Genomic DNA, 27,938 nt, shown 5'->3' with positions numbered 1-27,938 from the left:
GGGTTCACATAACAAGCTGGACTGTAAAGAACGCCGCGGGGGATGGGGGGAGAGGTTGTTTGCATGATTCAAAAATGGGTAACCATGATGAATTTCTAAGAGGGCTCACAGGGGTTCAGGGCCAGTCGCCAGAGACCGAGCGCGGGGCTCTGGCCCGCCCCCTGTGCTTCACACCGCAGGGTAGAGCCTCTAGGAGGGCGACCTGCATGGATCAGAACCAGCAGGCTGTTTGACACATGCTGAGTCTCTGGCCTCAGCCTAAACCTGTTGAATCAGCATCTCTGCGAGTGGGGATCTGCAGGTTGAAAAGTCCAGCCACAGGAAACTGCCAATATTCTTTCTTTTAAATCTACGAAACTGTCAATTTCAGCACCCCGAGGTCGTTACCTCGCACGCTAAAGTTTCAACATCACTGCTCTGGCGTTGTATAGCCCTTGTTCAGAATTGTTCGGAAAGGAAGGGCGAGGAGCGGAGGAAGGGTCCCCCTTAACAGTGGGTACGGGCCCCCGAGCGCAGGGTCCTCAACACGGGAAAGCGAGGCTGGACTTTGGGAATGAGGAAGTGGGCGCACAACACCTGCGTACCGAGGGGCTCCTGGCCTTCGGAAGCGGCCGCAGGGCCCGGGTTAGCAGCCCCACACTAGCCTAGGTCGGAGTGGAGGAGCAAAAGCGGCTCTTTCCCAGCGCAAGACACTCAGCTGCGCACCTGGGGCGGACTCCAGGTCTGCGGGAGCACGAACGCGACGCGGGGCGGGCTACTCAGAACATCTTCCGTGGGGCGGGGGTGGAGGGAGGAGGAGGAGATAAAGTGGGGGACTAAGGCCTGCCTCCCACCTCCCCAACCTCCGCCCCCGCGGCCACCTTCCGCTCTATAATTGGCCGCTGACTGGCCTTCCTGGTCTCCTATCTGATCCTAGGCGCCCAGCAGGAGGGAAGCGCTCGGGAGGAGAAGGCAGCCCCAGGCAGCGGGGAGTGGGAGCGGGAGAGCGGGAGGGAGAGGGAGAGGGAGAGGGAGAGGAGTGGAGAGAGAGAGAGGCTAATTAAAGGGGCGCAAGGGGGTAAGCAAGCAAGAGCCGTGGGCCGTCAAGAACCAACTCGCGGCGGAACTTGGATCTTCCCTAGGCACCTAGAGGTCCCCAACCTGGGCTGGAACCTTGCGCTGCACAGGTCAGTCCCAATCTTTCTCTGCCCTTCTTTGGGTCGGCCGGGAAAAGTTTATTCGTGAGGAAGGAAAAGTGAAAAGGGAGAGCCACCTGCAGACTCAATGCAATTCCTTGGCCCTTCTCCACGCGCGCGCCCTGGATGGTCCGGGGACCTCTGGGGTGGGATGGGACGGTGCACCCTGATGCCTCCTCGCAGGGGTCACTGCGCGGGGAGATTGGAGGCGCTGCGTGATACGAATGCAAGACCGTGATGATGCCTTGTGTTGCTCTCGAGAGCTTTTCCCTGGACTTGGGTGCCGTGAGCGCGCGCAAGGAGGAAGCGGGTCTGGCGGCGAGACCGTGGTGATACCAGCATTTCCAAGTAGAAGGGGCTTAGCTTAGTAAAGGTGGCGATCTGGTGAGAAAGAGGCTTAGGAATTTGTCTTGGAGGGCTGTATCTAAAAAGAAAGCACGCTGTTTTTATATACATTGTATTTGGAGTCTCTCTCTCGAGAGCAGTGATGGAGATCATGGGGGACAACTCACCCAGCCACTCCTTGGTACTGCCACAGATTAGCGCAGGGGACCAGGCGCTAGACGCAAAGAGGACAGCCAGGCAGAGCGCATTGCTGGAAGATGTTGGCGGGAGATAGGCTTCGACGTCTCTGCGCCAAGAAACCCTGATGCTTCGCGCGTTTTGCTTTAGGTTTCTGGACCCAGTAGGTTGCGGCTTTAAGATGCACCACTAGGCTGTGGTATTGGAGGGTCCTCTCCGCCTTGCCTCTTCCACCCCTCACCTTCCCCCATTTTGTGCCCCTGGACCTCTCCCTGTCTCAAGCCTCCTAGTACGCAGCGTCCGGGGGAGGATGCATCTGGTGGAGCCGAGCTTTGGCGTGCAGTACGCACAGGCAAGACAGGTTAGGACCAGGCCAAGAGGAGCCCGCGTGGGGTCACTGGAGGGGCCTCAGTCCTGGGTGAGGTTCTGGAAGCCGCCTGCAAGTCCAGACCACAGGCACTCCGATTTCTGAGTAGGATTCTTGGGTCCTCTGTGGGAAACACGCCCTCTGCCGCGCGAGCTCAGGATTGACCAGGCATCGCCCCATTTTAGGTGCGGGCTTTGGCTTTGTCCTTAAGGAAAAGCCCCCAAATGGAACTTGTGTACATTTCTCACAGGGGTCTAGATTTCCTTCTGAGAGCCCCATTCCCTTTGGAAATTTTGGACTCCCTTCTGGAAGTTTCTGAGAGTCCGCTGCTGGGAGCAGCTGGAGGAGATGGGAGGGGGCAGGAACAATGAAATATGGGAATAAGACTTTAATGGTTCTGTGGGGAGCAGAAATGAAAACCAGTTTTCTTGAAGCTCCTCTGTTAAAGGCTCTGGGGTTCTTCACCTACAGCGGACCAAGGGGCGGGGCACGTCCTCGTTGCGTGACAAAGAGGCTCTACTCAAATCCAATAAACTGGCTTAAGCTGGGTGTCATGAGCAGAACTGGTGTTCTATTTCTGACAAGGTGGCCCCGTTCCGCGCACTGAGACTCGCTGGTAAATTTAGAATGAGCGAATGAATTAGTGAATGAATGAATGAATGGATAGCAGTTGGATTTTTGGCTGTTCTGAAAAAGCACCTTGGATGGGTTTCCTTTAATATGGCCCCAATAGTCTGGTTACTGTAAGACAGACTTCAGCATAGTATTTTTTTAAAAATAGCTTTATTGTGATATAATTCGTATACCATGCAAGTGTCTAGTCCTGTGGTTTTTAGCATATTCGCAGAGTTGTGCAACCATCACCACAATTTTAGAACATTTTTATCACTCCAGAAAGACATTCCATACCTGTTAGCAGTAACTCCCTGTTTCTTCCCAACCTGCTCTCCCCCACCCCATTCAGCCCCTGGCAACCAACTGATCTATTTTCTGTTGACATTTCACATAAAGGAAGCATACAATATGTGTGTGGTCCCTGGTGACAGGCTTCTTTCAGCTAGCAGAGTGTTCTCAAGGTTTATCCCTGATATACCAAGATACTCTCTCACTAAACACTAAGCATCTCTTCTGCCAGGGGAGCCCTGAGCCTGGATAGACCTGAACCTCCACTGCAGCCCTGACCTCCTGTGGGTCCCTTTGAAAGGACAGGAGCTGCACTGGTGAGGCCTCTCAGTAATTCCCTGGATAGGATTACTTGGAACCCACTGGAATTCCTGAAGCAGTTTTGGGTGGGTCCCAAGCTTCAGGATTGATGGGAGGAGCCCTTTGGCCTTATCCTGCTGCTATCCGTCCAGCCAAGGATTTCAGAGAACTTTTGGGGCCTTCTCTGCATGTCTTGTTTTCAGAGTCAGCCAGGGCTGGCCTTAAGAGTGGGCTGAGCAAACAGCTATGGTTTGAGGGGCAGCCCCAGCCCACCAAAAAGGCCCTTTTGGGGGTGTGTTCCTTTTGGCTCTTTCTTGTATCACTTGGTAAAACACAAGCGCACGCGCGCACACACACACACACACACAAAGTAAACACAAAACCTGTTTTCAGTGGCCAGTCTCTGCAGCTAGTGACTCTGGATGCAGTTTACTGTCATTTTAATCCAAACACAGCCAAAAGACTGCTGTTTCCTGGCCCTTGGAGTGTAACCTAAGATTCCTTTAAAGGACAAGGTCCTTCCTGAATTGCTGCAGGCCGAGATGGTGTTGTTTGAGCACCACTGAGCCAACAAATTATCTGGGACTCTGACAGTTTGTATAGAACAAAGTCCTTGGTAAATATACCAGATGATCCCTTGGGGACCAGAGAGACCAGCCTGGTGGGGGGAGGGGGTAAAAGGAAAGGGACAAAAACAAACTTCCTCCTTTAGTGCTGGATGTCAGGAAAACAATCTGCTCTTGCTCCTTCTATAACTAAATAAAAGTAGCAGAGATCCACTTTCTCTTCTATATAAAATAAGCCTTGAGTGAAGATGAAACCACGCCCCCGTTCTGGTGGGGTCATGGGTGTGTGTGTGGGGGGGGTGGAAGTGCTGGCATTTTCTTTCTTTCTTTTTTTTTGAGTACCCACTGAGTACCTACCCTTTTCTCTTCCAGAAACACACTTAAGGCTTTCAATGTGGCAATAAGATCACTGAACTTTAGGGATATAAACGACCTTGCCTAGGGTCACAAAATCAGCCAGTAACAGACAATTAAGAAAAGTCTATGTGGTATTTGAACTCAGATCCCATTGGACACGGTCTCCATCAGCTTCTTTGAGTGGGGCGGGGGGAGGCATGTGTGGTCAGAAGTGGATGACATCCATTGAGGACACACAATCTAGTAGAAGAAACAGTGATGGAAGCCTGGAAAGCAGACAGATATATGTGAAATCTGAGCCTGCTCCTTCTGTGCCCCATGTCCCTTAACCTTTCGAGCTTTTGTTTTCTCATCCAGAAAAGAGGGAAAACAATAGCCACCCTATAGGGTTGTTTTAAGATCTAAGATGATATAGTACAAAGCCTGGAAGACAAAAATGGTTACTTTTATGCTTCTTTTTCCTTCTTCTTTTCACTTGTTCCCCGCTTCTTCTTCCCACTTTTTCCTTCTCTTTCTTTGCTCCATTTTTTTGAGGGGATTGTGACTTGATAGGCTATGGGAAGTTCTGAGAGCTGAGTGTTTATTTAAGTCAGACTTAGTCAAAAGCAATCCCTTATTTCTTTGACGGAGGATCTTTGTCAGTTCTTCAAAGAAGAAAGAGAGAGAGAGAAAGCCAGGTGATGGAACATTCCTAGTCAAGGAGCTGTCACTCCAATTCGCCATACTTTTGGAATGGCTTAGCCTTCTATTGCGTAGAATTTACAGCACCTAGTTTAAGACTGAACAGCTACATTTCTGAGGCTGATTTGCTGTCAGATCCTTTGCATTTGAGTTAATTCACAGGGCTGCTTTTAACCTACATAGGGTCTTTCTGTAGACCTGCGCCACTGGGAGAAGAAAACAGCACAGGGCTGCTTTTAACCTACATAGGGTCTTTCTGTGAATGACCTGTGCCACTGGGAGAAGAAAACAGCACCTTTTCCTCTGGATAACACAGCTTCGTATACAACTTTGAGAGCATAATGTCTGCTAATTTCAAGCATCACTCACCCTAGGCCAAGTGCAAATTGTGCAGTGCATCATCTATGAACTATGCACATAGTTCATTCAATCATTGATCATTAACTCCATCAGTATTTATTGATTGCCTGTTATGCATGTTGAACCTTTTCGATTATTGGTTAAACTGTCCATCTCAATGCCTGTAGTACACAAGACATAGAAGGTAAAGATAGTTACTGAGGCCATGAATTTAGCTGGACAGTTGCAATGGGATAAGAGGTAGATACCATCTATTGGAGGTCTGGTTGGTGAGGGATCTAGGCCAGTGCTACTCAGATTGCAGTCTGCTGGTTGGTTCCAGCCACAAACTGTTAATTCTTCCAATGAGATAAAATTGCACCAGGATGTAAATCAAATATATTACTAAGCACACTGCTAGTTCAGCTGATATTTTTTTAAATATATATATTTGCAATATATATATTGCAAAGCTTTCTTGATAAAGGAAGCCAGAAAACGCACTAGTTTACATTTTTGCATAAGCTCCTTATCTCACTGTGGACCAGTGACAAAATAGTTCACAGACTAGCTATTTTGAGGCAACATTGGCCCATATCTGCCCTAGAAGTTGATCTTGGATCCTTTCTATCTTATGCTATTTCCTTTTCTCTCTGTCTTTCCTTCGTTTTTGTTTGTTTCCTCTGCCTTTTCATCCTCATCTTTATAATTTTCCCTTTTCTCTCCCTTCCTTATTACTATTTTATTATTTTTTTTCCTTTTTGATGTTTTGACTTTGTTTTTTTTTGTTTTTTGTTTTTTGTTTTATTGTATTTTAAAAAGCAAACTGAGAGGAGCCCAAATACACAAGGTAAGAAATGAGAATAGAAAACAATCACATGACTAGAGGAAATTTAAATAATTGGATAGTAGTTAAAGTAATTAATTGTATGTCTAATTTATTAATTGTAATAAATTAGAAAACAGATAAAATGGATTATTTTTAAACAAAATACAAATAGCTAAAATTGACCCTAGATTATACAAAAATTGCAAATAAAGCAATAGACATAAAATTTTAGAAAATTCGTTAACCTCCTTGGTTTTGCAATTGAATGCTAACAAAATAATTTTTAAAAATCAGTAATACCAATGGTATAATTGTTCTACAGCAGCATATATGGAAAAAAAGAGAGCTTCAAATTATTTTTATAAAATCAGAAAAATAATAATGATATAAAAACTTGACAGCATAAAATAAGAAAGCCATAGACTAATTTCACTTATTAATATACTGTGCTTATTAATATGAATAGCATATTCACAGAGAGAGCCCAATAACACATCACTAGAATAAAATATCTCTCTGTTGTCATTACAGTTGCTTTATGGTAAGGCTTGCTACCAGGAATCGTCAGTCATCTGACTTTATTTTCTTTTTAAAGATTGTTCTAAGTCCTTTGCTTTTTTATGCAATTTTTAGAATCTATTAATTTCTACAAACAATGACTTGTTGAGATTTTGATTAAGATTGCTTTGAACCTACATACTAATTTCAGGACCTCCACACAATGTTGAGTTTTTCTATCCATGAACATGGTATACTGCTCTGTTTATTTAGGTCTTCTTTAATTTCTTTCAGGAATATAGTTTTGTATTTTTTTGTAGTTTTTACAGGAGAGTGTAGAGAACTTCCAGATCTTACTAATTTCCAAGTATTTTACCAGAATGCAGAGGACTTGAATGTCTTACTAATTTCTAAGCATTTTGTGTTTTTTTTTTTGATGTTACTGTAAATGGAATTAAAAATATATTTTCATTTCCATTTGTTTGCTGCTATAAGAATATGATTGATTTTTGCCTATTGATCCAAGTCTTGTAGCCCTCCTAAATTTACTTATTAGTTCAAGTAGGTTTTGTTTCTTTGGTAGGTTCTTTGGGATTTTATCTATTTACAATTATTTTATTGTAAATAAAGACAATTTTACTTCTTCCTTCTTATTCTTTCTACCTTATATTTCTTTCTCTTACATTATTGCACTGGCTAGAACCTCTAGTACACTGTTAAGTGAAATGGTAAGTTGTTACAATGTTGACATTCTTGTCCTATACTTGATCTTAGAAAAGGAGTGTTCAATATTTTACAATTAAATGTGATATTAGTTGTGGGTTTTTCATAGATGCTCTTTATCTGATTGATGAATTTCCCTTCTATTCCTAGTTGCTCAATTTCTTTTTAATCATGAATGAGTAGTGAATTTTCTCACATGCTTTCTCTGCTTCTGTTGAGATGATATATCAATCAATCAACTGTATATTTTAGTCTGTTAACATGCTGAATGATCTTAATTTTAGAATATTAAACCAATCTTATATTCTAGAATAAACCTCACTTGGTAATGATTATTATTATTTTTATATATTACCAAATGTCATTTGATAATATTTTGTAAAGGATTTTGTATCTATGTATGTGAGAGATATTGTTCTGTAAATTTTATTTTTGTAATGATGACTAGATTTCATAAAATATTATGCTAGCTCACCTCTGTTTTCTAAAAGGATTTGTGTGGGATTTTTCAATTTTGTTAATATTTCAAAGAAGCGTGTTTTGACTGTTAGTTTTCATTAATATTAGTTTTATATTTCGTTTTTATTAGTCCTTTCTTCAACTTAATTTAGATTTAATTTGCTCTTTGGCTTCTTTAGGTGGAAAATTATATCATCGATTTTATTTTAATTAATTAATTAATTAATTAATTTTAGAGAATAACTTTTAATTATTCCTTCCCATGATTCATATATAAAAATTTTAAAATGCCTATTTTATTTTATTTTTTTAAATATGATTAACATCTCACTCATGAATATAAAAATGCTACAGGAAATACAATTTCCCCATTCAAACTATATTTAAGCCTCTTGGTTAATAACAATAATGGTACTATTAGGTGAACATAACCTATGTGCTAGACATTGTGCTAGGAACTTATTTTATATAAATTTACTTTATGTGAATCATCTCATCTGATCCTTCTAACATGGTAGAGATACAATTTTTAGCCCCAATTTAGAGATAAGTCACCCAATATAGAGAAGTCAATTTGTTTAAGACCAGGAAGTGAAAAGAATGTGCTACCATGATCAACATTTATTATAATAATGTAAGATAATTTAATATTGGGAAGCCTATAAAGAAGATACATCACATCTGAGGGTCACATGGGAAAAGCGGTATAATCATGTTAATGTGAACTGAGAAGGCATTTGAGATGATTCAATACTCATTTCTTTTTCTAGACTCTTCCAAATCCAGGAAATAAAAGATTCTTTCTTAACCAGGTAAAGTATTTATCTCAAATCAATAGCAAAATATTATGCTTAATTTAAAACCTTAGAGATAATCCTATTAAAATAAGAGGTCAAAAGATTTCTGCTATTGGTATTAGTATTTTACATTGTTCCAGAAGCTATGATTAATGCAATAATACAGGAAATAGAAATAAGAGCAACAATACAGGAACGGCAAGGACACATTTCCCATCATCTACATATAATATGATTGTCTACCAGAAAATTCCAGAAAATCCATTTAAAAAATATCAGAACTATGAAGAGTACAGTTAAGTGGTTGACTACATCAGTTGCTTTTCTATATTCCAACAGTAATCAGATAGAAAATCTAGTAGGAAAAATTCCCATTCTAAAAGCAACAATAGATATGTAGGACCTAGAAAAGACCTTATGTGAAGTAGTATAACTTAGATAATGAAAGCCATAAATCTTGAAAATAAATAACTGAAATAATTGTTCCTGGATAGGATGAAAATATTACAAAGATATTGTGGTGGCTAATTTTTTTTGTGTCATCTTGACGGGGCGATGGAGTAGCCAGATATTTGGTCAAACAGTATTCTGGATGTTTTTATGAGGGTGTTTTTAGTTATTTAATTAATTTATTTTGGATTTTTTGTTTATTTATTTTCATTATGGTGACATTGGTTAATGAAATCCAGTAAGTTTCAGGTGTATAATTCAACAGTAAGGCATATATATTGCATTGTGTAGATCGTTGATTTTAAATCTTTCTTCTTTTTTATGTAAACATTTTAATCTATAAATTTCTCTCAATATTTTAGCTGCATCCAGAAATTTTTACATAGTCTTTTTATTTTTATTTCCTTCCAAATAGCTTCAAAATTTCCATTGCAATATCTTCTTCGACCCATGGATTAATTAGAAACATGTTGTTTAATTTTCAAATATTTTTAGTTTGTAAAGACATTTTATTTTTGATTTCTAATTTAATTCTGTTGTAAGAAAGCATGCTTTGTAAGCTTTAACTCTTTTGAAATTTATTGAGTCTCATTTTATGGCCCAGAATATGGCCTGTTTTGTACAACTTCTCACCAAAAAAACTGTACACTCAAAAAAAAGTACATTCTCTAGTTATTGGATGTATTGTTCAATAAGTGTCAATTAGTTGATAGAATTATTCACATCTTCTATGTCCTTACTGATATTTTATTAAGTTGTTTAATCACTTCCCGAGAGGTGAATCAACATGTCTAACTGCTTATTTCTTTCTTTAGTTCCATCAATTTTTGCTTTCTGTATTTTGAAACTGTTAATAAGTGCATAAATATTTGTGATTGTTTTCTCGATTAATGATGCTTTATTCTGAAATGTCCAGTATTTAAGGGGAGTTTTTCTGCAAATTTTGTGGCTCACTCTTTTCTGACATATCCCTTCTCAGTTTCCATTCCCTGGCATTCTTTGAACTTTTCTGCTCTTCTACACTTTATGCTGACAAGACTGTGGCTTTCTAATTGCTTTCTGGTCACAGTACCATGCACATTGGGGAGTTCACTTAGGGTTTAAAAGGCTAATCACCAAGCTAATAGTAACAAAACTAGGTCGTTATTCCTTAGAGTTATTTTATACTATGTCATGATGCTAACAGAAAAAAGTAATAACTACTAACTTCTTCCAGGGCTTATTTTTAAGTAGATCACATTAATTAATCCAAAAACCCTTTTGGTTATTCTAGATGTGAGGAAGATGGTATTTGCACTAGAGAGATTAAGGATTGCTAAACAATGTCAACACCTGGGTTAATACATTAGCCCTGTTTTTAGTCTTTACTTTCTTATCTACAAATCTTTATGACCTAGATAATCAATTGACTATAAAGTTCTTGTTCTATAAAGTGGATATTGAAGTTTTAACAACGTAGAGTTGGGGAAGGCATCTTAGAGGTCATTTTGTCTAGTTTCCCTGCCGCAAATTCAGGAATCTTTTCTATAACATCTCTTATATGGGTAAAACTTAGCCTGCTTGTGCCTCAGAACTTCTAAGGAGTAAAAGAGAAGAACCTGTTTTCAGTGTTAGAGAATTTTTTTTTTTTATCCAAACCCACATCTCTGGGATCAGTTCATTGATTCAAGTTCTATTTGCAGAAGCTGCATGAAACAATCTTGTTTTATCTTCCACATGAAAGCTCTTCAAATATTCGAAGACCTCCATTATGCGCCTCCATTTCCTATTTTTGCTAAGCTTAATGAAAACTTGCTTAAACATTCTCATTTCTTTAAAATCTTTGCATGAACTTGTCAACTAGAACAGCTAAATCTTTTTCTAAGTCTGTGAACTGCTTCAAGTCAAACTTCCACATCTCCATCCAGTTGATTATTTTGAACCAATATAGAGCTGTCATCTGGAAAAATGATAAAAATAGATAGGAATGTATTTAGAAAAGTTAAAGCTGTTTATTCGTGCAAATATTGTGCCACTGTCATTATCTGGAGCTTTAGTTTTTGCCTAACTCTTTATGCCAGATTGGTCCCATATGATGGGGGAGATGATGTGACTTCTTGATTTTCCTTCTTCTTTTAGTGTCTACCCAGCTAGCAAATTCATTGATTATTATCATTCTCCTTTCCTTTGCATTCTTTTAACTTGTTGCTAACAGGCTATTAGAACTTTTTGAGAGCTGCCTGTGTTTCAAGTACATTGTTTACATGATCACAATCATTCTATAAGGTAGAAATTCATTTGCACATTTTATTGATAAAGATATCAAGTCATAGAGTGGTTAAACCAGTTAGTTAAGGACCTCTAGCAATTTATTGGTAGCACTGTCTTCCTAACTCCCAGTTTTCTATTTATACCACCACTTTGTTAGCTAGCTCTTTGTTCCATTTTATACTTAGTTCATTTAGCTTTGCAATATATTTGCTTGCGTTCTTCCTTTTCAATACAATTGTAAGTAAGCTGACTATGAACAGGGATCATATAGTATGAACTTTAGTATCATCCTTAGTACCAGGTAGAGAGCTTTGGTTATATAGTAAGACATTCAATAAGTGATTGTTGGAATAAAAATTGCAATACTATTTATAATCTCTCTCAGGGCCTGGTAGGCCAGATAGCTAGCTACAATTTTGTTTAAGTGTATGGGTTTTTTGTAAGTTGGCACTGATTGAATAGAAAGTTATCCAAGGTTTAAGTGTATGAACGTGTGTGAGTGTATGTGTGTGTTTGTGTGCACATGTGTATGTATGAAAGGTTTACGGAAACTTTAGAATAAATATTTTAAGGAATTTTGATAAAATGAGTGGGACTCAGAGCCTTTGCTCCCAATTAAACTCAACTGTACAAGTGAGATTAAGTAGAACAAACATATGAAGTAGAGGAAGAGCGAATTCACCCTAACAAGAATAATTTTAAGTTACTGATTACAGAATTGTGACAGTGTTTTGAGAAAATTTGTACTAAACATGATCAACTTTACCCAAATTGGTTTATACCTTCTGAACTCAGAGATATGTAGCTATTTCTTTAATGAAATTTTAAACAAAAATAAAAACAAACAAAAAAATATTAAGGCAGAGTTATTTTGTGCAGGCTTTTGGGCAAAGTTTCAACAAATTATACTTTGACATTTTGGTAAATGTTAAGCTATGTCATGGCACTTTAATAGGAATTGGGATTTCTCTTGCCCCTATTTCACTGTCCAAAAATTTGGAGAGTTGGCAGAAAACCTTGGGAAAACTAAAATTCCACTTCTCCCAATGTGGCTTTACTCATCCTAATTTAAAATAAACAACAAAAAAAGGAAGAATTTAAAGATAAACTATGGCTATAATAAATAATACTCAATTTTCAAAAATAATTGCCAACATTTGGGTAGTATTTATTTACTTACTAACTTATTTAAATTATATGAAATGCAGATTAACTTCCACTGTGGCGTGTTAAGTATTGCTTTAAAACACCTGGACACAGGAATTGTAGTGCTTGCATGAGAACAGAGAAAGCCTATTGGATTGTGGCTTGTCAAAAGATTTTTTCTCCTATATTAACATGATATCTGATAAAAGTCCTTTAATCTTAAAATTCATGAGAAAAAGACAAAAAGACAAATGCCTGTTTCCTTACCGCTCCTTCTCTTTGACTTGTTCTGGTTGGAACCTGTGGTTATAACACTTGGGGAATGGAATCTTAGAAATATATATATATTCTTTGAGTTGAAGCAATTCTGCTGCTGTAGTTTTCTTTGAGTGTCCTGGATAGCTTTCTGGGTGACAGGCAGATTTATTGATGTCTTGGTTGTGATAAGGCTGCAACCTGCCCCCTAATCTTTTCAAATCTCCTGTATTCTTGCCTTCTGTTTACTTAAAGATTACTCACACCCCTTTAGATAGTCCATCAAATCTCCTTTTACTTGTCTCTGTAGGATTAGGGTTCTATAGATGTCCTAGAGCCTTTTCTCCTGTATTTCGTCAAAATTAACTCATCATTTTTCTCATTTCTTCTATGCTCTGATTAATGGATGGTTTACTAATCTATAATAAATTAATTAGGCTAAAATGCCTACATATCACTTAATATATATAATTATATAATATATTATAATAAAATATAATGTATAATTATGATATACGTATACACACAATATATATATCACTTAATGCGCTGTCGATTACATTAGGAATTTTAAGGAGCTCCCAATATTTGTCTTAATCCAAGGAAATATTCTTTAATAATTAGCATTGTGGAGTTATAGTAGGCTGGTAGGGGAAGATATTTTTTGGACCCTTAAGCACAAATGAGTATATTTTAAAATTTTATTATAGGATCTTAGCTTGATTATTTACATGATTTTCAAAGCATTTGCATCTGCTTTTTAAATTTTTAAAAATTTTTAATTCTTTAAAATTTTTTTTAAAGTCTACAGCACCTGGTATTTTTAGGTGGTCTCCCATCCAAGTACTAACCAGGCCTGAGCCTGCTTATCTTCCAAGATTGGATGAGATCGGGCATGTTCAGGGTGGCATGTCCATAGACTAACTCTTTTAATTTTTATTTTTCAATTAGAGTTGACATTCGATATTATTTTATATTAGTTTCAGGTGTACAGCATAGTGGAAATTGGAAACACAAAAGAGTGATTGCTTGAAAGACATACAAATATTTTTATTCCTCTGGGTACACTATATTACTCTAGAATAAAACCAGAATATCAGAAGTTTAAGTGCATGAGTCATATTGCTTTGAAGGTTCATAGAATTATGCTTTGCTACACTCACTGAAATAATTCTTGGGTTAAGAAGTAAATTAATGCTTGTATGATGCTGCCAAAGCATATTCTGAAGAAAATTAATAGCGTCAAATAAAGAATAATGCCACATTAATTCAAGATTCAACAAAAAATGTCAAAAAGAGCAACTAAAAAAAAAATAGCAGAAAAGAAAAAGAAAGCAATTATTAGTGATAAGTGCAGAAATAAATCAGGAATAAAAAAATAATATTGGCAAGTAAAAAAAAAACTTATCCTCAAAAAAATGCATTCTGGACAAATATATAGCTTATCTATTCTGGAGAGAAAAGAGAAGTCAGAAACATCAATTTAATAGTAATAATGAAGCTAGAATCAGAAAAGAAATATTCTAAGTTGAGAAATCATGTAACTCTGCTAATAAATTTGAAAATTAAGATAAAAAATAACTTTATGGGAAAATAGCCAAGCTAGAACCAAGAAGTAGAAAACATAATTAAGTGTATAAACAAGATAAAATTTTAATAAGTTGTGCGGGATTAGCTTTAAAAAGGGAAATATGTCATACTGTATACATATTCAGAATTTACCGTACACTTTAAGTATGTGCAGTTTGTTATATGTCGATTATATCTCAGTATAATTGTAAAAAAGGAGAAATATGCCCATGTTTTTCTCACTCCAATTACTCATAGGCCTTCTTAGAACAGGTCATTCTCATGCTATTTAAACTATTACATAAACAATGAAAATATGGAAAGCTTTCTAACGTATTTTTTGAAGCTAGAAGAATCTTGACACCAAAACCTTTGAAGAAAGCTATTAGTTAATTTTGATTATTAATATAGTGCAAAAATGATCTATACACAGTCAACATTATATAAAAACAATATTATATGGAGACAACAAAAATAAGTGAGCTTGGGAGGAGGGTCCACCAAGTGATCTTTAGACTCTGAGAAATACTGATTTGCAAATGTTAAAGGAATTCTTTGGTAACCCAGTGCATCAATGAGTTGTACAGATTCGGTCCTGAACTACAAGAATTCAGGCAGGAGAACACTCTTGCACCAGCAGACCCAAGATGAACAGAACCCTGGAATCCCTGAGATGCATCATTGCTTATGTCTGTTCTCATAGGGACCTGACTCTCAACTCCAAAGACTTGAATGTTCTGTCAATATTCCTAGAATTTTGGGAAAGCAAGCTGCAGCAAAGGGCAACTTTCCCAAGTGAAGCTGTGGTGGTCTACAGGTCAGTGCCATCTTGTGGACCTTGTGCTGTGAGTTTCATGACCCTCCCTGGGGCACACTGTTTTGACAGCTTTTCAGTGCTGCTTAAGTAGCTCTGAGGCCTGACTGGGTGCAGCTAAAGTGGTCATGGTCAACATCCTCTTCAGTGAGCTGCCCTTTCACTGGATCATCAAGGAATTCATTATGCAAAGTGTTCAAGAAGCTATTGCTTGCACCAGCGATGATGTAGATGTGTTTTTCACCCCAGCATCGGCATCAGAACCCATCACTCTGTTGGAGTCAAACATGCAGAAGATCATTTTTGGAATTTCAGGAGCTGGTGACCATTTTCTAACTATTGCATTGGAAAGGAAGCCTAAAAGCCCTTTGTGAAACAAAGTGTTCCCAACGGGACGTCACCTCTTAGATTTTCAATATTCTGTAGATGAAAAGATGAGCAGCAAGTATGACTCTGGACTGGATCAAAATGAGAGTCACCAAGAATCCTCTTAAGAGCAATGAAAGGCCTTGAGGAAGTTAGAGGAAACCAGGAAAGCAGGATAACTATAGTTTTACATAAAAAAGCAAGAAATCATGAGGTTAGCCTTGACTCAGATCTACAGTATCCTTGACACTTCCTCACCCAGTGATGAGCCAATGGCCCTGTATGGCTGTCACTAGCAAAGCCAGGTCCCATGTGCCCCCAAGGATGGTAGAGGCCAGATAGGAACATTAGGAAGCTCATCGAAGGGCGTCATTAGAGCTTTAGCACCAATAGTTACGACTTGAAGACTGTACTAATGCTCCCACCCATTCCATTCACAGAACCTAAGAGTAGTAGGACTCTTACAGGACCCAACACCCACTTCAGCCAATATTCCCATTACTCTCTCCAGACTGAAAGGATGGAAGCAGGATTGTTAGAAAAATATTTTCCAGCACTGGCTCCAACCTTACCCTGGCTGACATGTGCCTCCCTAGATTATTATCTTATTTCAAAGAAAGGGTCAATGTACATTCCCTCAAAAGAACTGCATCCAGGACTGGAAGAAGTAGCATGATAGCAATTTAAAAAGTATTACCTGGGATTAAATAAGCAATGTGGATTGTTTTAAAAAACATGCAAGGGTAAGAGTCTCTTCCCAAGCTTTGTAAACTAAGAGGTAGTTTACAGTTTACTAGGTATAATCCAGAGCTACAGTGGGATTTTATCTGGATCTATTAAAGTTATTGAAGTGGTAATAGTATGAAAATATAAGATGAATTTAATGTGGCTTAAAATACCACTGAAGTAATAATTGTTTAAAATCCATATTCTTCTAGTTGGGGATAAATGTCACCTAGAATAGTAATCCCACTCTTGTTTCTTGAGAAGAATTAGTATCCAATTTTTATGCATCCTGCAACTAATCATATTCATTTTTAATTCACACGTAGGTAACTTGAATTGATTTGTTTTTATTTTTATTTTGCTACTAAAGACGTACACCTATAATAGTGAAAATTCTAGGCATTTTAAGTTTAAAACATTTTGAAAAATCATTTGCATGTAACAGAGTGTTTGTGTTTGATTTGTTCCTTAGGAGTTAGAGAGAAGGAATCTTTTGCTGTCTTTGTTGTTGTTCAAGAACATAAACAACCAATAGCTCAAAACTAGTGTCATTATTAAGTTTAAGTTACTACAATCTCTAACAAAGTACTATGACTTTGGCTGAAACCATTATAATTAAATGAAAGTTAAAAAAAACAACAAATAATCATCTGTTGTTGTGCAAACTTATCACAATATTACTGACTCTATTCTTCACCATCAGATGAAGTAGGGGAAGGGATTAAGAGGTATAAATTAGTAGTTACAAAATAGTTATGGGGGTGTAAATTATAGCATTAGAAATATAGTCAATAATATTGTAATAACTGTGTATGGTGTCAGATGGGTACTAGATTTATTGGGATAATCACTTTGTAAGACTTATAAATGTCTAATTGCCATGTTGTACACCCAAAACTAATATAATATTGTGTGCCAACTATAATTGGAAAATAAAAGAATTATTAAGAAAATACCTAGCTTACTTCCTTCTTTCTTGAATTGCTGGTTCATAAATTCTGTGCTAAATTCATGGTCATGTCTACTAACAGGACCAGATAGATTTCTCTGCTAATTTTACTCACTACTGTATTATTTTCTCAACAAATTTCTCCTTATTGTAGGATTTTGAGGATTTAAATTTTAATTTCAGATAAACAATGATAATTTTTTAAAGTATTTTATCCCAAATATTGCATGGGACATACTAAAAAAAAATACTGCTACTTACCTGAAATTAAAATTTAACTGGGAATCCTGTGTTTTTATTTGTTAAATCTGGCAATTCTACCTTATACATTATATTTATTTATGATGCCTCAGAACCTTTGTGGAAGAATATTGGGGGATAAATGAATGGATGAATGGATGACTATATGAATGAAAAAAATACCCTGGATAGAAAAAAACTTTTGAGATGTCTTAATCTCTGAGGAAAAGACTCTGTAATGGCTTATAATAGAATTACAGTCAACGATTTGTAGATTGTCCTTTTAAGTTAATATCGAACATTCACTCTTTTTCCTTTCCCTCCTTCCTTCCCTTCCATCCTACTTCCTTTCTTTCCTTCTCCACTTCTCTCCTTTTTAATTTCTCTCTTTTTCTTATCACTCTTTTATTGATATTCTAATGAAAAAACTTGGAAGTTTTAGACAAACACATATGAGAAAAAAAGTTGTAAGAAAAATATAGGGATTATTTAGCCCAGTAAAATGAAAGCTGAATAGTGATTTAATATTAGCATAAAGTGGTTTTTCAAATTCTCTTTGATTACTAGAAGAAAGATCCTATGTATCTTTACTTTGTAGACAATATAAGGCAACAGCAGGACTTTTAACTTTGTGTGAAAAATACTGGAGGAGCACATTACTGGCAAGGAAATTATGATTGTCTGATTATATGTTCATGTGAGATAAACTTTTGGAACTTATCCATTTGGGAAATTCACTGCATAATTTATGCCTTACAAGAGTCACAAAATACCTTCTGAACTTCCTTCCCAAATATTTCAAATCATTCTCTCCATTTACAGCATCTTTTCAAACATCTTTCTTTATCAGTTTATTTTTTTGGAGTGAAATAAATGATGCCCCAGGGGAATGAATTACTTCCTAATACTAATCTATGTTGGCTTGTTTGCCTGTCCTAGATGACTTCAGATATGTACCTTATTTTCAATCTTCTTAAAATACTTCTGTGATCTCTGTTTCCAGGACAGCTGCTGCACCCCATGTGAAAAGCAGAAAATAAAATGAAGATCTTTCAGTGCAAGATGCAGTACTGGCTGTTTCACACTTTTTTGGCAATTGCTTACTTTTGCATCATTGTCCAGGCTCAAGGTAATGGAAAAATTTAAGATTATCATTAGGGTTTGGAAGTCTAGCCATGCCGATTCTTATTATTGTTTTTTTAATTTTATTTACCTAATAGTGCTTCACTGGTTCAACTGTGTTTCAAGGCAGGGTAATATGTTTGCTTTTGCTCATATTCCCTATTACCAACTGTTTACATTGTAGAAATGTGTCATAATTTTGATGAGGGTTGCAATCTCTCCAGTGACTATGCATAGTAATTTTATGGCAGTTGGTTAAACAGCTCATTCTTAACTTACTTCTACGCAGATTTAATCAGTAATGCCAAATTTTCATGTTACAAAATCAGTTCTATTAATAAGGAGCTATAATGTGTGAATATGTGTATTCCAGTCATATCTCTTAAATAGAGTGTCTCTTAAATTGAATGTCTCTTAAATATTTCTACTACTTCATACCGGTCCTTAATTTTGCTTTCTCTAAAAACTGAGCATACAGTCTGGTGACTAAAGGTCTGACAGAGGCTGCTGATATGCCACTTTAAGTGTTTCTAATGATTTTTAGCTTCATTTTAATCATACTTAGTTTTTGAAATCTACTATTGTATTATTGGAATCTGCACTTTTATATTTGAATTCTACTCATTTTTATAAAGTATGTCAGGAGTTGGCAAACTACCACCTTGGGCCAAGTCTGGCCCACTGCTTGCTTTTATAAATAAAGTTTTATTGGGACACAGCTTACTCATTTTTATAAAGTATGTCAGGAGTTGGCAAATTACCACCTATGGGCCAAATCTGGCCCACTGCCTGCTTTTATAAATAAAGTTTTATTGGGACACAGCTATGCTCATTTGTTTACATAAGTCTATGGCTGCTTTCAGACCACAACGGCAAAACTGAGTAGTCATGACAGAGTCATGACAGAGACTACAAAGCCCACAAAACCTAAAATATTTATTATCTGGCCCTTTACTGAAAAAGTGCAATAAAGTCCAAAGTAAGTGCATAATATATGTAAATGCTCAAAGCAACTTTACTAGATAAACATGGTAATCCTGCAGAAATAGAAATTTTGGTGCTGAAACAGTCATTCATCAGCTGAGCAAGGAAATCTAAATGTGATAAGGAAAGTCGTTTTGGGAGTGTTAATGTCTATTGCTTGGAATTTAAGGTTGTAGAAAAGTCAAATGCAAGAACCACTGCACCCAGGTGCCTAAACGTGAGGCACACTTGTTCAGAAATGGAACTTGACTCTGCACGCTCAAATGGTGTTAAAACACTTGGAATTAATGACTGTATTTCCAGTACTTCATGCAACACAAAGGGATCAGTTATCTAGACAAATTCTGTTTATTTGTATTGATAATGCTTTCAGCTGTGGCAATTAGAAAAGTGATCATAGAAATTCTAGCTAACTCACCCTCTAAGCTGTCGGACACAGGATATAGTCCTTAGGAACCAAGGGTAGGCAAATCATGGGAGTCCTTCAGACTTGCTATCTCAGACTAAGTTAACTCAGAAATGGTCATTCCTGGAGTCAGTGATCATATAGAGCTTTTCTGGGGGTACTTTCAGGGATGCTTCCTACCAGATATACATTGTTGCCAAAATCTGTTTTAAATTAACTTCTATGGGGCGCACACTCTGTGTCAGGTTCAAGATACAAAGCTGAATGAAACTTTACTCTTTGCCTTCCGGCAGCGTACTGCCCACTGGAGAGACAGAACTAGAAGCAGGCAAATCCAATACAAGTTCTATGGGGAGTGTGGCAGCAGTCAAAATGGAAAGCCAGATTGGAGCCAGATTATGGAGAATTTTAAACAGCTCTGCTTTATAGAGGGACTCTGCTGGCAGTATTGCTGATACACATCTTTGTGACTCATAGGGGTTTGAAGGATAAGAATAACTAAAGCAAGAGAGACCATTATAAGGTTATATTAAGTTGTTCACAAAATAAGCATTGAGGCCCTGAAGTAGGGAGAGGAATAGAGAGGAGAAAATAAATCTAAGAAACATTTAAGAGGTAGAAGACATAGCCCCTTTTTACTGATTGGATGCAGAGAAAACTGAAAGAGAGAGAATACAGTAGTGCCCTTCATCCATGGGGGATATGATCTGAGACCCCCAGTGGATGCCTGAAACTAAACCCTATGTGTACTGTTTTTTCCTATATATACATAGCTATGATAAAGTTTAATTTATAAATTAGGCCCAGTAGGGATTAACAGCAATAACTAATAATAAAATAAAACAGTCATACAAATATACCATAATAAAAGTTACATGAACGTGGTCTCAGCTCTCTGATCACCGATCTGATAGCTGAAATGACTACCAACTAACTAATGGGCAGGAAGTGTAAACAGCGTGGAGACACGGGCCAAAGAGATGATTTATGTCCTGGAATGGTGTGACATTTCAGCATGTTACTCGGAATGGTGCACAATTTACAATTTATGAATTGTTTCTGGAACTTTCCATTTAACATTTTTGGACCATGGTTGACTCTAGGTGACTGAAACCATGGAATGCAAAACAGTGGAAAAGGAGAGGCTACTGTATCAAAGATGACTCTGAGGCTTTTTGCTGGAGAGCTGAGTAGATGGAGCCTTTAATTTCAACTCTTGTGTTATTACTGCTTTTGTATCTTTGTGTCATAATTGTTTGTTTACCTAAGCTCATTAAAGACGGTGGTTCTCTCTTTAGTGTCTATATCTCCAGTATAGAACGATGCCCTAGTCATAGTGGATAATAGGTGAAGAGATTAATAAGAGAATAAAGGACAAAGCAAGTCTTCGAAGCTGAAGATAATGAGTTCAATCTTAGACAAATATATGCAGAACTTGAGGTGGTAATGGGACGCCTAGGTCAGTTCTGATTCATGCCTATTGTCCTGGCTTAATCATCAGTATCACCCCCTTTTCATTAATCTATTTCCTGTTTAGAAAAAAAAAAGTGCAGCTCACTGCCTGCATTAATTCAATTTTACATAAACACGCTCTTTTAGGCTGATGCAAATCTGACTGGTTTTCAATGTGAAAATAAAATGTAAAAACTGTTCTTGGAGTTATTTCTAAACAGCACTTGTCTCTAATCCTAATGTAACAGAAATGTAACATTATATGGTGATCGATATTTAATAATTTTTTTTTTCACGTGGTAAATTTCAAAGTATGGAACAACACAAAGCGGAACCTCTAGGATTTGACATTTTCAGCGATCGGGGATTACTATATTTTGTAAATGGAAATACCACTAAAACAGAATGCTATAAATAGAACGATGTCATTTGTTTCCAAAGCCTATTGATATACGAGAGCGATGTGGAAATAATAATAATAGTGAGATATTTCGCGGCAGTCTTTAGGGGTAAGGTTAGGACTGTGACCCGCGAGTTACCTCGGGGTTAATGCTGCAGCTGAAAGTGCCACCGACCAGTCTTCTCAGAGCACGCGGGAAATGGGTTAAAGGTAGAAGTGGAGAGGGATGGCCCAGTGGAGAGAAGCGAGGATGAAATCTGGCAGATATCAACAGTTCAGAGGTTAAAGGAAGAAATAGGAATGATTGAAAGTGTCGACAAGCAGTTATATAAACAACATCGAGAGAGTATAGTGGCCTAGAAGTGAGGGCTGGAGAAACTCTCAAGGAGGAAGTTGGAGGAGATCCCAGAAAGAAGAGCCTTCAGATGTCATTGGCTTTGGTTTTTAGTGTGTGAGACATTTGAGAAACTGAATCTTATTTCCACCATGACGCTATTTATTTTCATCACTGATTTTGAGCGGAGAATAAAGATTATGAATCACTTTATTTGATTTTCTGCTTTTAAAGCAGATATAGTAGTGCGTTCCTGTGAGCTGTCCCGTTTTGACGTTAATTTGCAAAGCCATATGTGAACGTGTTTGATATTCAGTAAAGTACTTCGCTAATGGCAGGTGTGTTGACGTGCTGCTGACACTAATTATGCTCAAACCTTATATTCTTATAGAAATTTTCAGAGTCACGTTTATTTACAAAATGAAAAAAAAAATGTCAGTGCAGTAGGCAGAATAATGTTCCCACAAAGATGTTCATGTCTTAATCCCTAGAATCTAAAAATATGTTACATGGCATAGGGGAATTAAGATGTCAGATGGAGTTAAGGTTGTTAACCAGCTGACCTTAAAATAGGGAGATTATCTTGGTTTACGTAGGTGGGTCCAATTTGGACCCAATCAAGGGGTCTTTAAATATGGAGTGAGGAGGTAGAGGAACCAATGTCAGTGATGCCATGTGAGGAAGACTTGGCCAGTGATTGCTGGCTTTGAAGATGGAGGAGTCCTCAAGTCAAGGGAAGCCTCCAGAAGCTGGAAAAGGCAAGAAAATGGATTCTCCTCGAGAGCCTCCAAAAAGGAATGCAACCCTACCGACACCTTGATTTTAGCCCAGTGAGACCCATTTCGGACTCCTGACTTTCAGAACTGTAAGATGATACATTTTTGTTGTTTTGAGCCACATCGTCATAATATGTTATGGCAGCAATAGAGAACCAAAGAGGTCAGTATTAAAAGGCATACAGGAAATTAACTCTCTCCTCTTAAATTGCTAATCGACAGACTATGCTTTACCACTTAGTCTCGCCAGGTAATTCTTTGTGAAGAACTTCCCCTCTCCCGAGAATGTGAACCCACATTGGCTCAAATAACTGTTTATACCTGGATTCCTCCGGCATCTTCTTTTCAAGACAAGCTGTTAAATGAACTGGAACACAGAAAAAAGTAATGTTATGTTGGCTATAAGGGAAAAAAATGTGTATAGCGTGGTAGAATGGGGGCGCTCATACTCTCAGAATTTCACAGTCAATCTGTACTTGGTTCTAGCAATGTTTGTTTTGAATGGTTACAAGAAAGAACCACTGCAGGTACAGTAACTGTCATTTAAAAACCTCAACGTGTATAAAATTGGAGACTCAAAGTGTATAAAATTGGAGACTGCAGCAGCGTGGAACTTCAAAAAGACCTCTGTGTTGATACACGTGCACATATTATTTTGCTGTTATTAGTACTCAGATATGTTTGGAAGTTGAGAATATTTTCCTTACTTCTGTTTTCAGCATCTTTATAATGGATTATGAAATGAAAACGTATTGAGTTCTAAGCAAGATAAAAAGATTCCTCTAGTATATCACACAGTAAATTTCTTTCAGCTATTAATTTATCTCATTTATTGAACATTTGGACAAAGCATTTAATTGGAAAATGACAGATAAAAAGCCAAGGTTCTTTGTTTGCTTGTTTAGATCACTCGCAAAAATAAGTCAAATACTCCTCTGCTGTTTAAAGGTCTTTTACTTAATAAATATAATAAGTTGTTCCGTTGATATAGCAACCTAAACTATGTTTTGAAGGGGAAAACACTCTAAGTGCTCATACTGCTCCATCTTGACCAGTCAGATTTTGGGTGCCAAATACAAGAAACTGTTCTCTGGCCACTTTGAGCCAAAAATGTATTGGAGGTAATGAAGTAGCTCACAAAATTAAATGTTAAATAATTAAGCTTTGAAAGGATAGGAATCGTGGAACACCCTGGATACAGGTCACTAGGAACTAGTGACCATTTTTTTAAAAGCGTGTCCTTGGAATGAAATGACTGGAGCTATTTTCCATCCTTCCATCATGGGACAGGTTCTTGGGAGAGTCAGCCTGTCCTCCCAGCCCTAAGCCAGGGGAAAGCATGGCTGGTTTGATAGCGTAGCCAAGGCCCCATGCAGTGGGCAGGGAGTGTGGTTGCTTGGAAGAAAACCAAGGTGCTGTTGAAGAAAAAGAGGAGAGATGATTATGGGGAGTAAAGAACAGAAGATCTCCATTTCAGTGTCCCCAGGTAAAACGTGGTGTTTGAAGAAATTAACGAGAATATTTCATTAGAAGTAAACCTTTGCATAGGTTGTCGATGTCAAAACAGCAAGATTTCAGTTAAGTTGAGTTAAAGAGAAAGAAAGGAAGGAAGGGCTGAACATTTGCCCTTTTAAGAACTATTCGTTTTATGGAATAAAATTTCCCAAGTACCTGATAACAACGAGGCTTCACTGGAATCACATAAACATTTCTTTTCTGCCTACGAGATTTGACTTCTGAGAATGATTGCGGTGAAATTCTTGGGGTTTAATGAAAATCTTCCTTCTCAAAAAAATACATGATGAAACTAAAATACCCCCATACTTTCAGTAACAAGCCTCATCCTGTGCTAGAGAGAAGGATAACAAATGGACCCTCCTTGGTCTTCCTCCTCAGTCCCCCTTTGGGATGAAGTTCACATATTTACAAATGTTATATTTGGCCTGGTCCCTCATAGGAAGCCTGACTTCATTACACAAAGAATGAGTTTGTCAGCTTGCTCTTGTTTCTTGGTGTGTGCCAGGCATCAAGCTCTACACTTGATTTTTGTCTTCTTAAAAAGCTTAGAATTTTAACTGACACAGATTAACTTTGAGTCAAGTTCACGTAAGCATTTAGAGTTATTACTGGAAATTAACTATATGTATAAAAGCACCTCCTTTGTGCTCGCAAAAAGAAAAATCACTTGTCTGGTATTAAATGTACACAAATTTTTGTTCCATGAGATAAGAACAATTATTTCTCTCCTGCTCTTACAGTCCTCTGTCAATCTTGCCACCCTTGCTTTGGCACAAGTCCCAGTGCCTTCCATACAGGGAAACTGAAGTTCAAAGCCGTGACCTCTTTCTTTCTTAACCAGCATTTCTTCTTTTCAGTGTTTTCCCCCTAAAGGCAGAAACCTAAAGGAAATGGAAAATTTGTGCCCAACTAAGATTCTCTTTTAATGGCTATGAGAGTATATTCATGTTCCTACAGGCGCTAGGTGTGGTCCGTTGAAAAAAGAAAATGTCGGTATTGCTTTCTGCTAGCAGTTATAATGGGACTAAAGTCTAATGAACCATTTATACATTATTTAAAGAGTTGAATATTGATTCATTTGAGTATTGATGAGGCATGTGCCTCACACTTTATTTCCCTGAGTGGTTCAGTGGAAACCAGCGCCACTCTGGGTTCTGGAGTGCCACCATGTTGTCTGAGCATGACACGTGGGGTCAGGGCACGGTCCGTGTTATCCTTATTGCTTTCTCCTGGAGGTTCTGAAGGATAGCTAGTGACTAAAACATGGTACAGGCTACAAACTCAGACCATGCCATAAAGATTTCTAATGTTTAACCTTAGAAACTTGAATGTTGTTAACTTCTTTGCTCTCCTTGAGGTTTCAACCCACCTGGGGTGCTGACCCAAGTGGTTGACCCTTTTGGAACGACCTAGACTGATGCCTCCATCCTGCTCCTTGTACTTTTCCACCTGATGGTTCCCAGGCATGCCGGCTTTCTTTCACCAGTGCATTCAGGCAAAACTTAGCGATAATCTTGGCCAATGGTGTTTTTTAGCTCACTGATAAGATTTGGCTTAGAAACTGGATATATTGTTTAAGTTTTTAAATTCCTATTTTTAATTTTCTTCTGTAAGTAATGAAAAACTATCTATAAATAGATATTCTTCCCAGTTTCCAGACTAAGCAAAATAATAACAGTTTCTCTGTTCATTCAAATGTTCGGTTAGCTGACTTTCTCTTCTATTTCAAAGTAGTTGTTCTTATACTAAATCCATATTTTCCTGTAAGCTAGAAAAATGTAAACCCTCTCTTCCATTCATGTCAAATTGAGAAAGGGAAGCTAACGCTTTTGTTTTGCATGACTGCATTCTCTACTGAGAGATAATAAAGGGCAGCTAGAAAGAGAATGTTACTTTTAATATTGTATCCTCCAATGCTTACTGATTTCAGATGAGTAGTTGGTCTATAGAGGAGTAAATTGCTTATTCATCTAGCTCAATGAAGGGTGACTTCTTTATGTCGATCTTCTCCCAAAGAAACAGAGCATTTTTGAGGGGGTCAGAGATTGTCATTCACCAGTATGTGAACTTGGGAAAGTCTCTTAGCTTCTTCTTGGTTCCCTTATATATAAAATTGGAATAGCTGTATGTTTTTGTTAGGATTAAATGAGCTTTGGAGATCACCCATAGATGAAGTAAGAGAGAAGAGGAACAAACATTTATTGAACATTTATTATAATATATCCATCATCTTTTTAAATGTCATTCATGTGCAGCAAATATTGCTGTCACCTTTTTTTTTAAAAATAAGGCTTTCAAAGAAGCAGTCATTTGCTCAAAGTTAATTATCTAATAAGTGACAGAACTGGGAATTAAAATGATATCCAAACCCCATTATACTCCATATCTGTTAAGAAGAATGGTTGTTTCCTTCCCCCACACTCTGTTTCCTAAAGTGAGAAAGATTGGCCATAAAAGTAGGTAATAAGAGCTAACTTTTCTGTTACGTATTCACTTTTTTTTGACAAGCTCATTTAGATGTTATACAATAAAAATCTTCTCACTAATGTATTTCTTTTGAAATGATATAAATGATCTTATCGTAACAAATGTCGGATTGCTAAAGTGAAAAACCTAAAGGCATAAAACAAGTCCCAGTAGAATAGATTATAAAAGCACACATGTTCCAAGAAAAATTCATCCTTGTAACATAATGAAAGCACTTTACAAGCTTGGCTCTAATTTTTGAATCAGACTAGAGTATTAAATTCTAGCCCTAAGTTATAGTTCTTTGTCATAAGGTCAGTAATGTTTGACAAATGCTTATCTCTTGAGTAAGGAACACGTTCTTAAGTTTGTGTTATTTTGCAAACTGATTAATTCATTAATGGGATTGTAGAAAGAACACATTTTGAAGCTGATGAAATTTTGTGTATTTTGATTACATTACTTTGAGTTTTTAAAATTTAACAAATGGAAGCTTATATGTTAATAAAGTGTTAATAAACATTTTTTTTTGTTTCTGTTTTTCTTTTTCAGTGGCTCCACCCACACGGCTAAGATATAATGTATTATCTCAGGATAGTATACAGATTTCATGGAAGGCTCCAAGAGGGAAATTTGGTGGATACAAACTTCTTGTGTCTCCAGCTTCAGGTAAAAACAATCAATTGTATTTTCTATACTATAGCAATGTTTACACATAGGTAACTGAAAATGTGTAGTGATAAGTGTCGCTTTAAAATCATTTGAAATTTTTTTTATTTAATACTTGAGCTTGAAATCTTATCTTCTACTCCAGGAAATAATGGTCCCAAAGTTTAAAGCCTGAAGATTGAGCTCACTATAATTCTCAGGCAAAATTTTCAGACTACCAAAAATTCTTACTACCTCTGTTTCAGCATAGGGTGAATACTTTTGGTCTAGTCATACTTTAAAAAAATACAGCACATCTGGATGGCCACCAGCTGTGATTGGCTGAGTAAATTATGATCGATTAATAGACTATCATTCAGCAACAATACATTACGATTAGGAAAGCTAAATAGACATTGTGAAAATAAGTGACGAGCAGGAAAAGCAAAAGTTAAACAAATTTATTGATCATGAAGAGAAAATAGTTATGTAAAAAAAAAAATGCTCTTTAGTGTATGTCTCAGGTCTCATTTCATCTAGGTTCCATTTTC

At 37.3% G+C, this 27,938-nt stretch overlaps 1 protein-coding gene and 2 pseudogenes across 1 annotated transcript in view; 2 read left to right on the top strand and 1 right to left on the bottom strand.

Annotated features, from left to right (window-relative positions):
* The first annotated feature begins 992 nt into the window (after positions 1–992).
* COL14A1 (collagen type XIV alpha 1 chain) overlaps positions 993–27,938 on the top strand; it is a 196,094-nt gene continuing 169,148 nt past the window's right edge. Inside the window, 3 exon segments of the mRNA XM_015592952.1 lie at positions 993–1,166; positions 18,285–18,410; positions 27,292–27,408. Of these exon segments, the coding sequence (XP_015448438.1) occupies positions 18,323–18,410; positions 27,292–27,408 (205 nt within the window). The 5' untranslated portion in view covers positions 993–1,166; positions 18,285–18,322.
* On the bottom strand, positions 13,420–13,538 carry LOC112483648 (annotated as a pseudogene).
* LOC102889669 lies at positions 14,671–15,745 on the top strand (annotated as a pseudogene).

This window comes from Pteropus alecto, unplaced genomic scaffold (assembly GCF_000325575.1).
Source record: "Pteropus alecto unplaced genomic scaffold, ASM32557v1 scaffold164, whole genome shotgun sequence".
NCBI classification, from domain to species: domain Eukaryota; kingdom Metazoa; phylum Chordata; class Mammalia; order Chiroptera; family Pteropodidae; genus Pteropus; species Pteropus alecto.
Note: the sequence above shows the minus strand (reverse complement) of the source record. Positions and strands in the feature narration are given on the sequence as shown.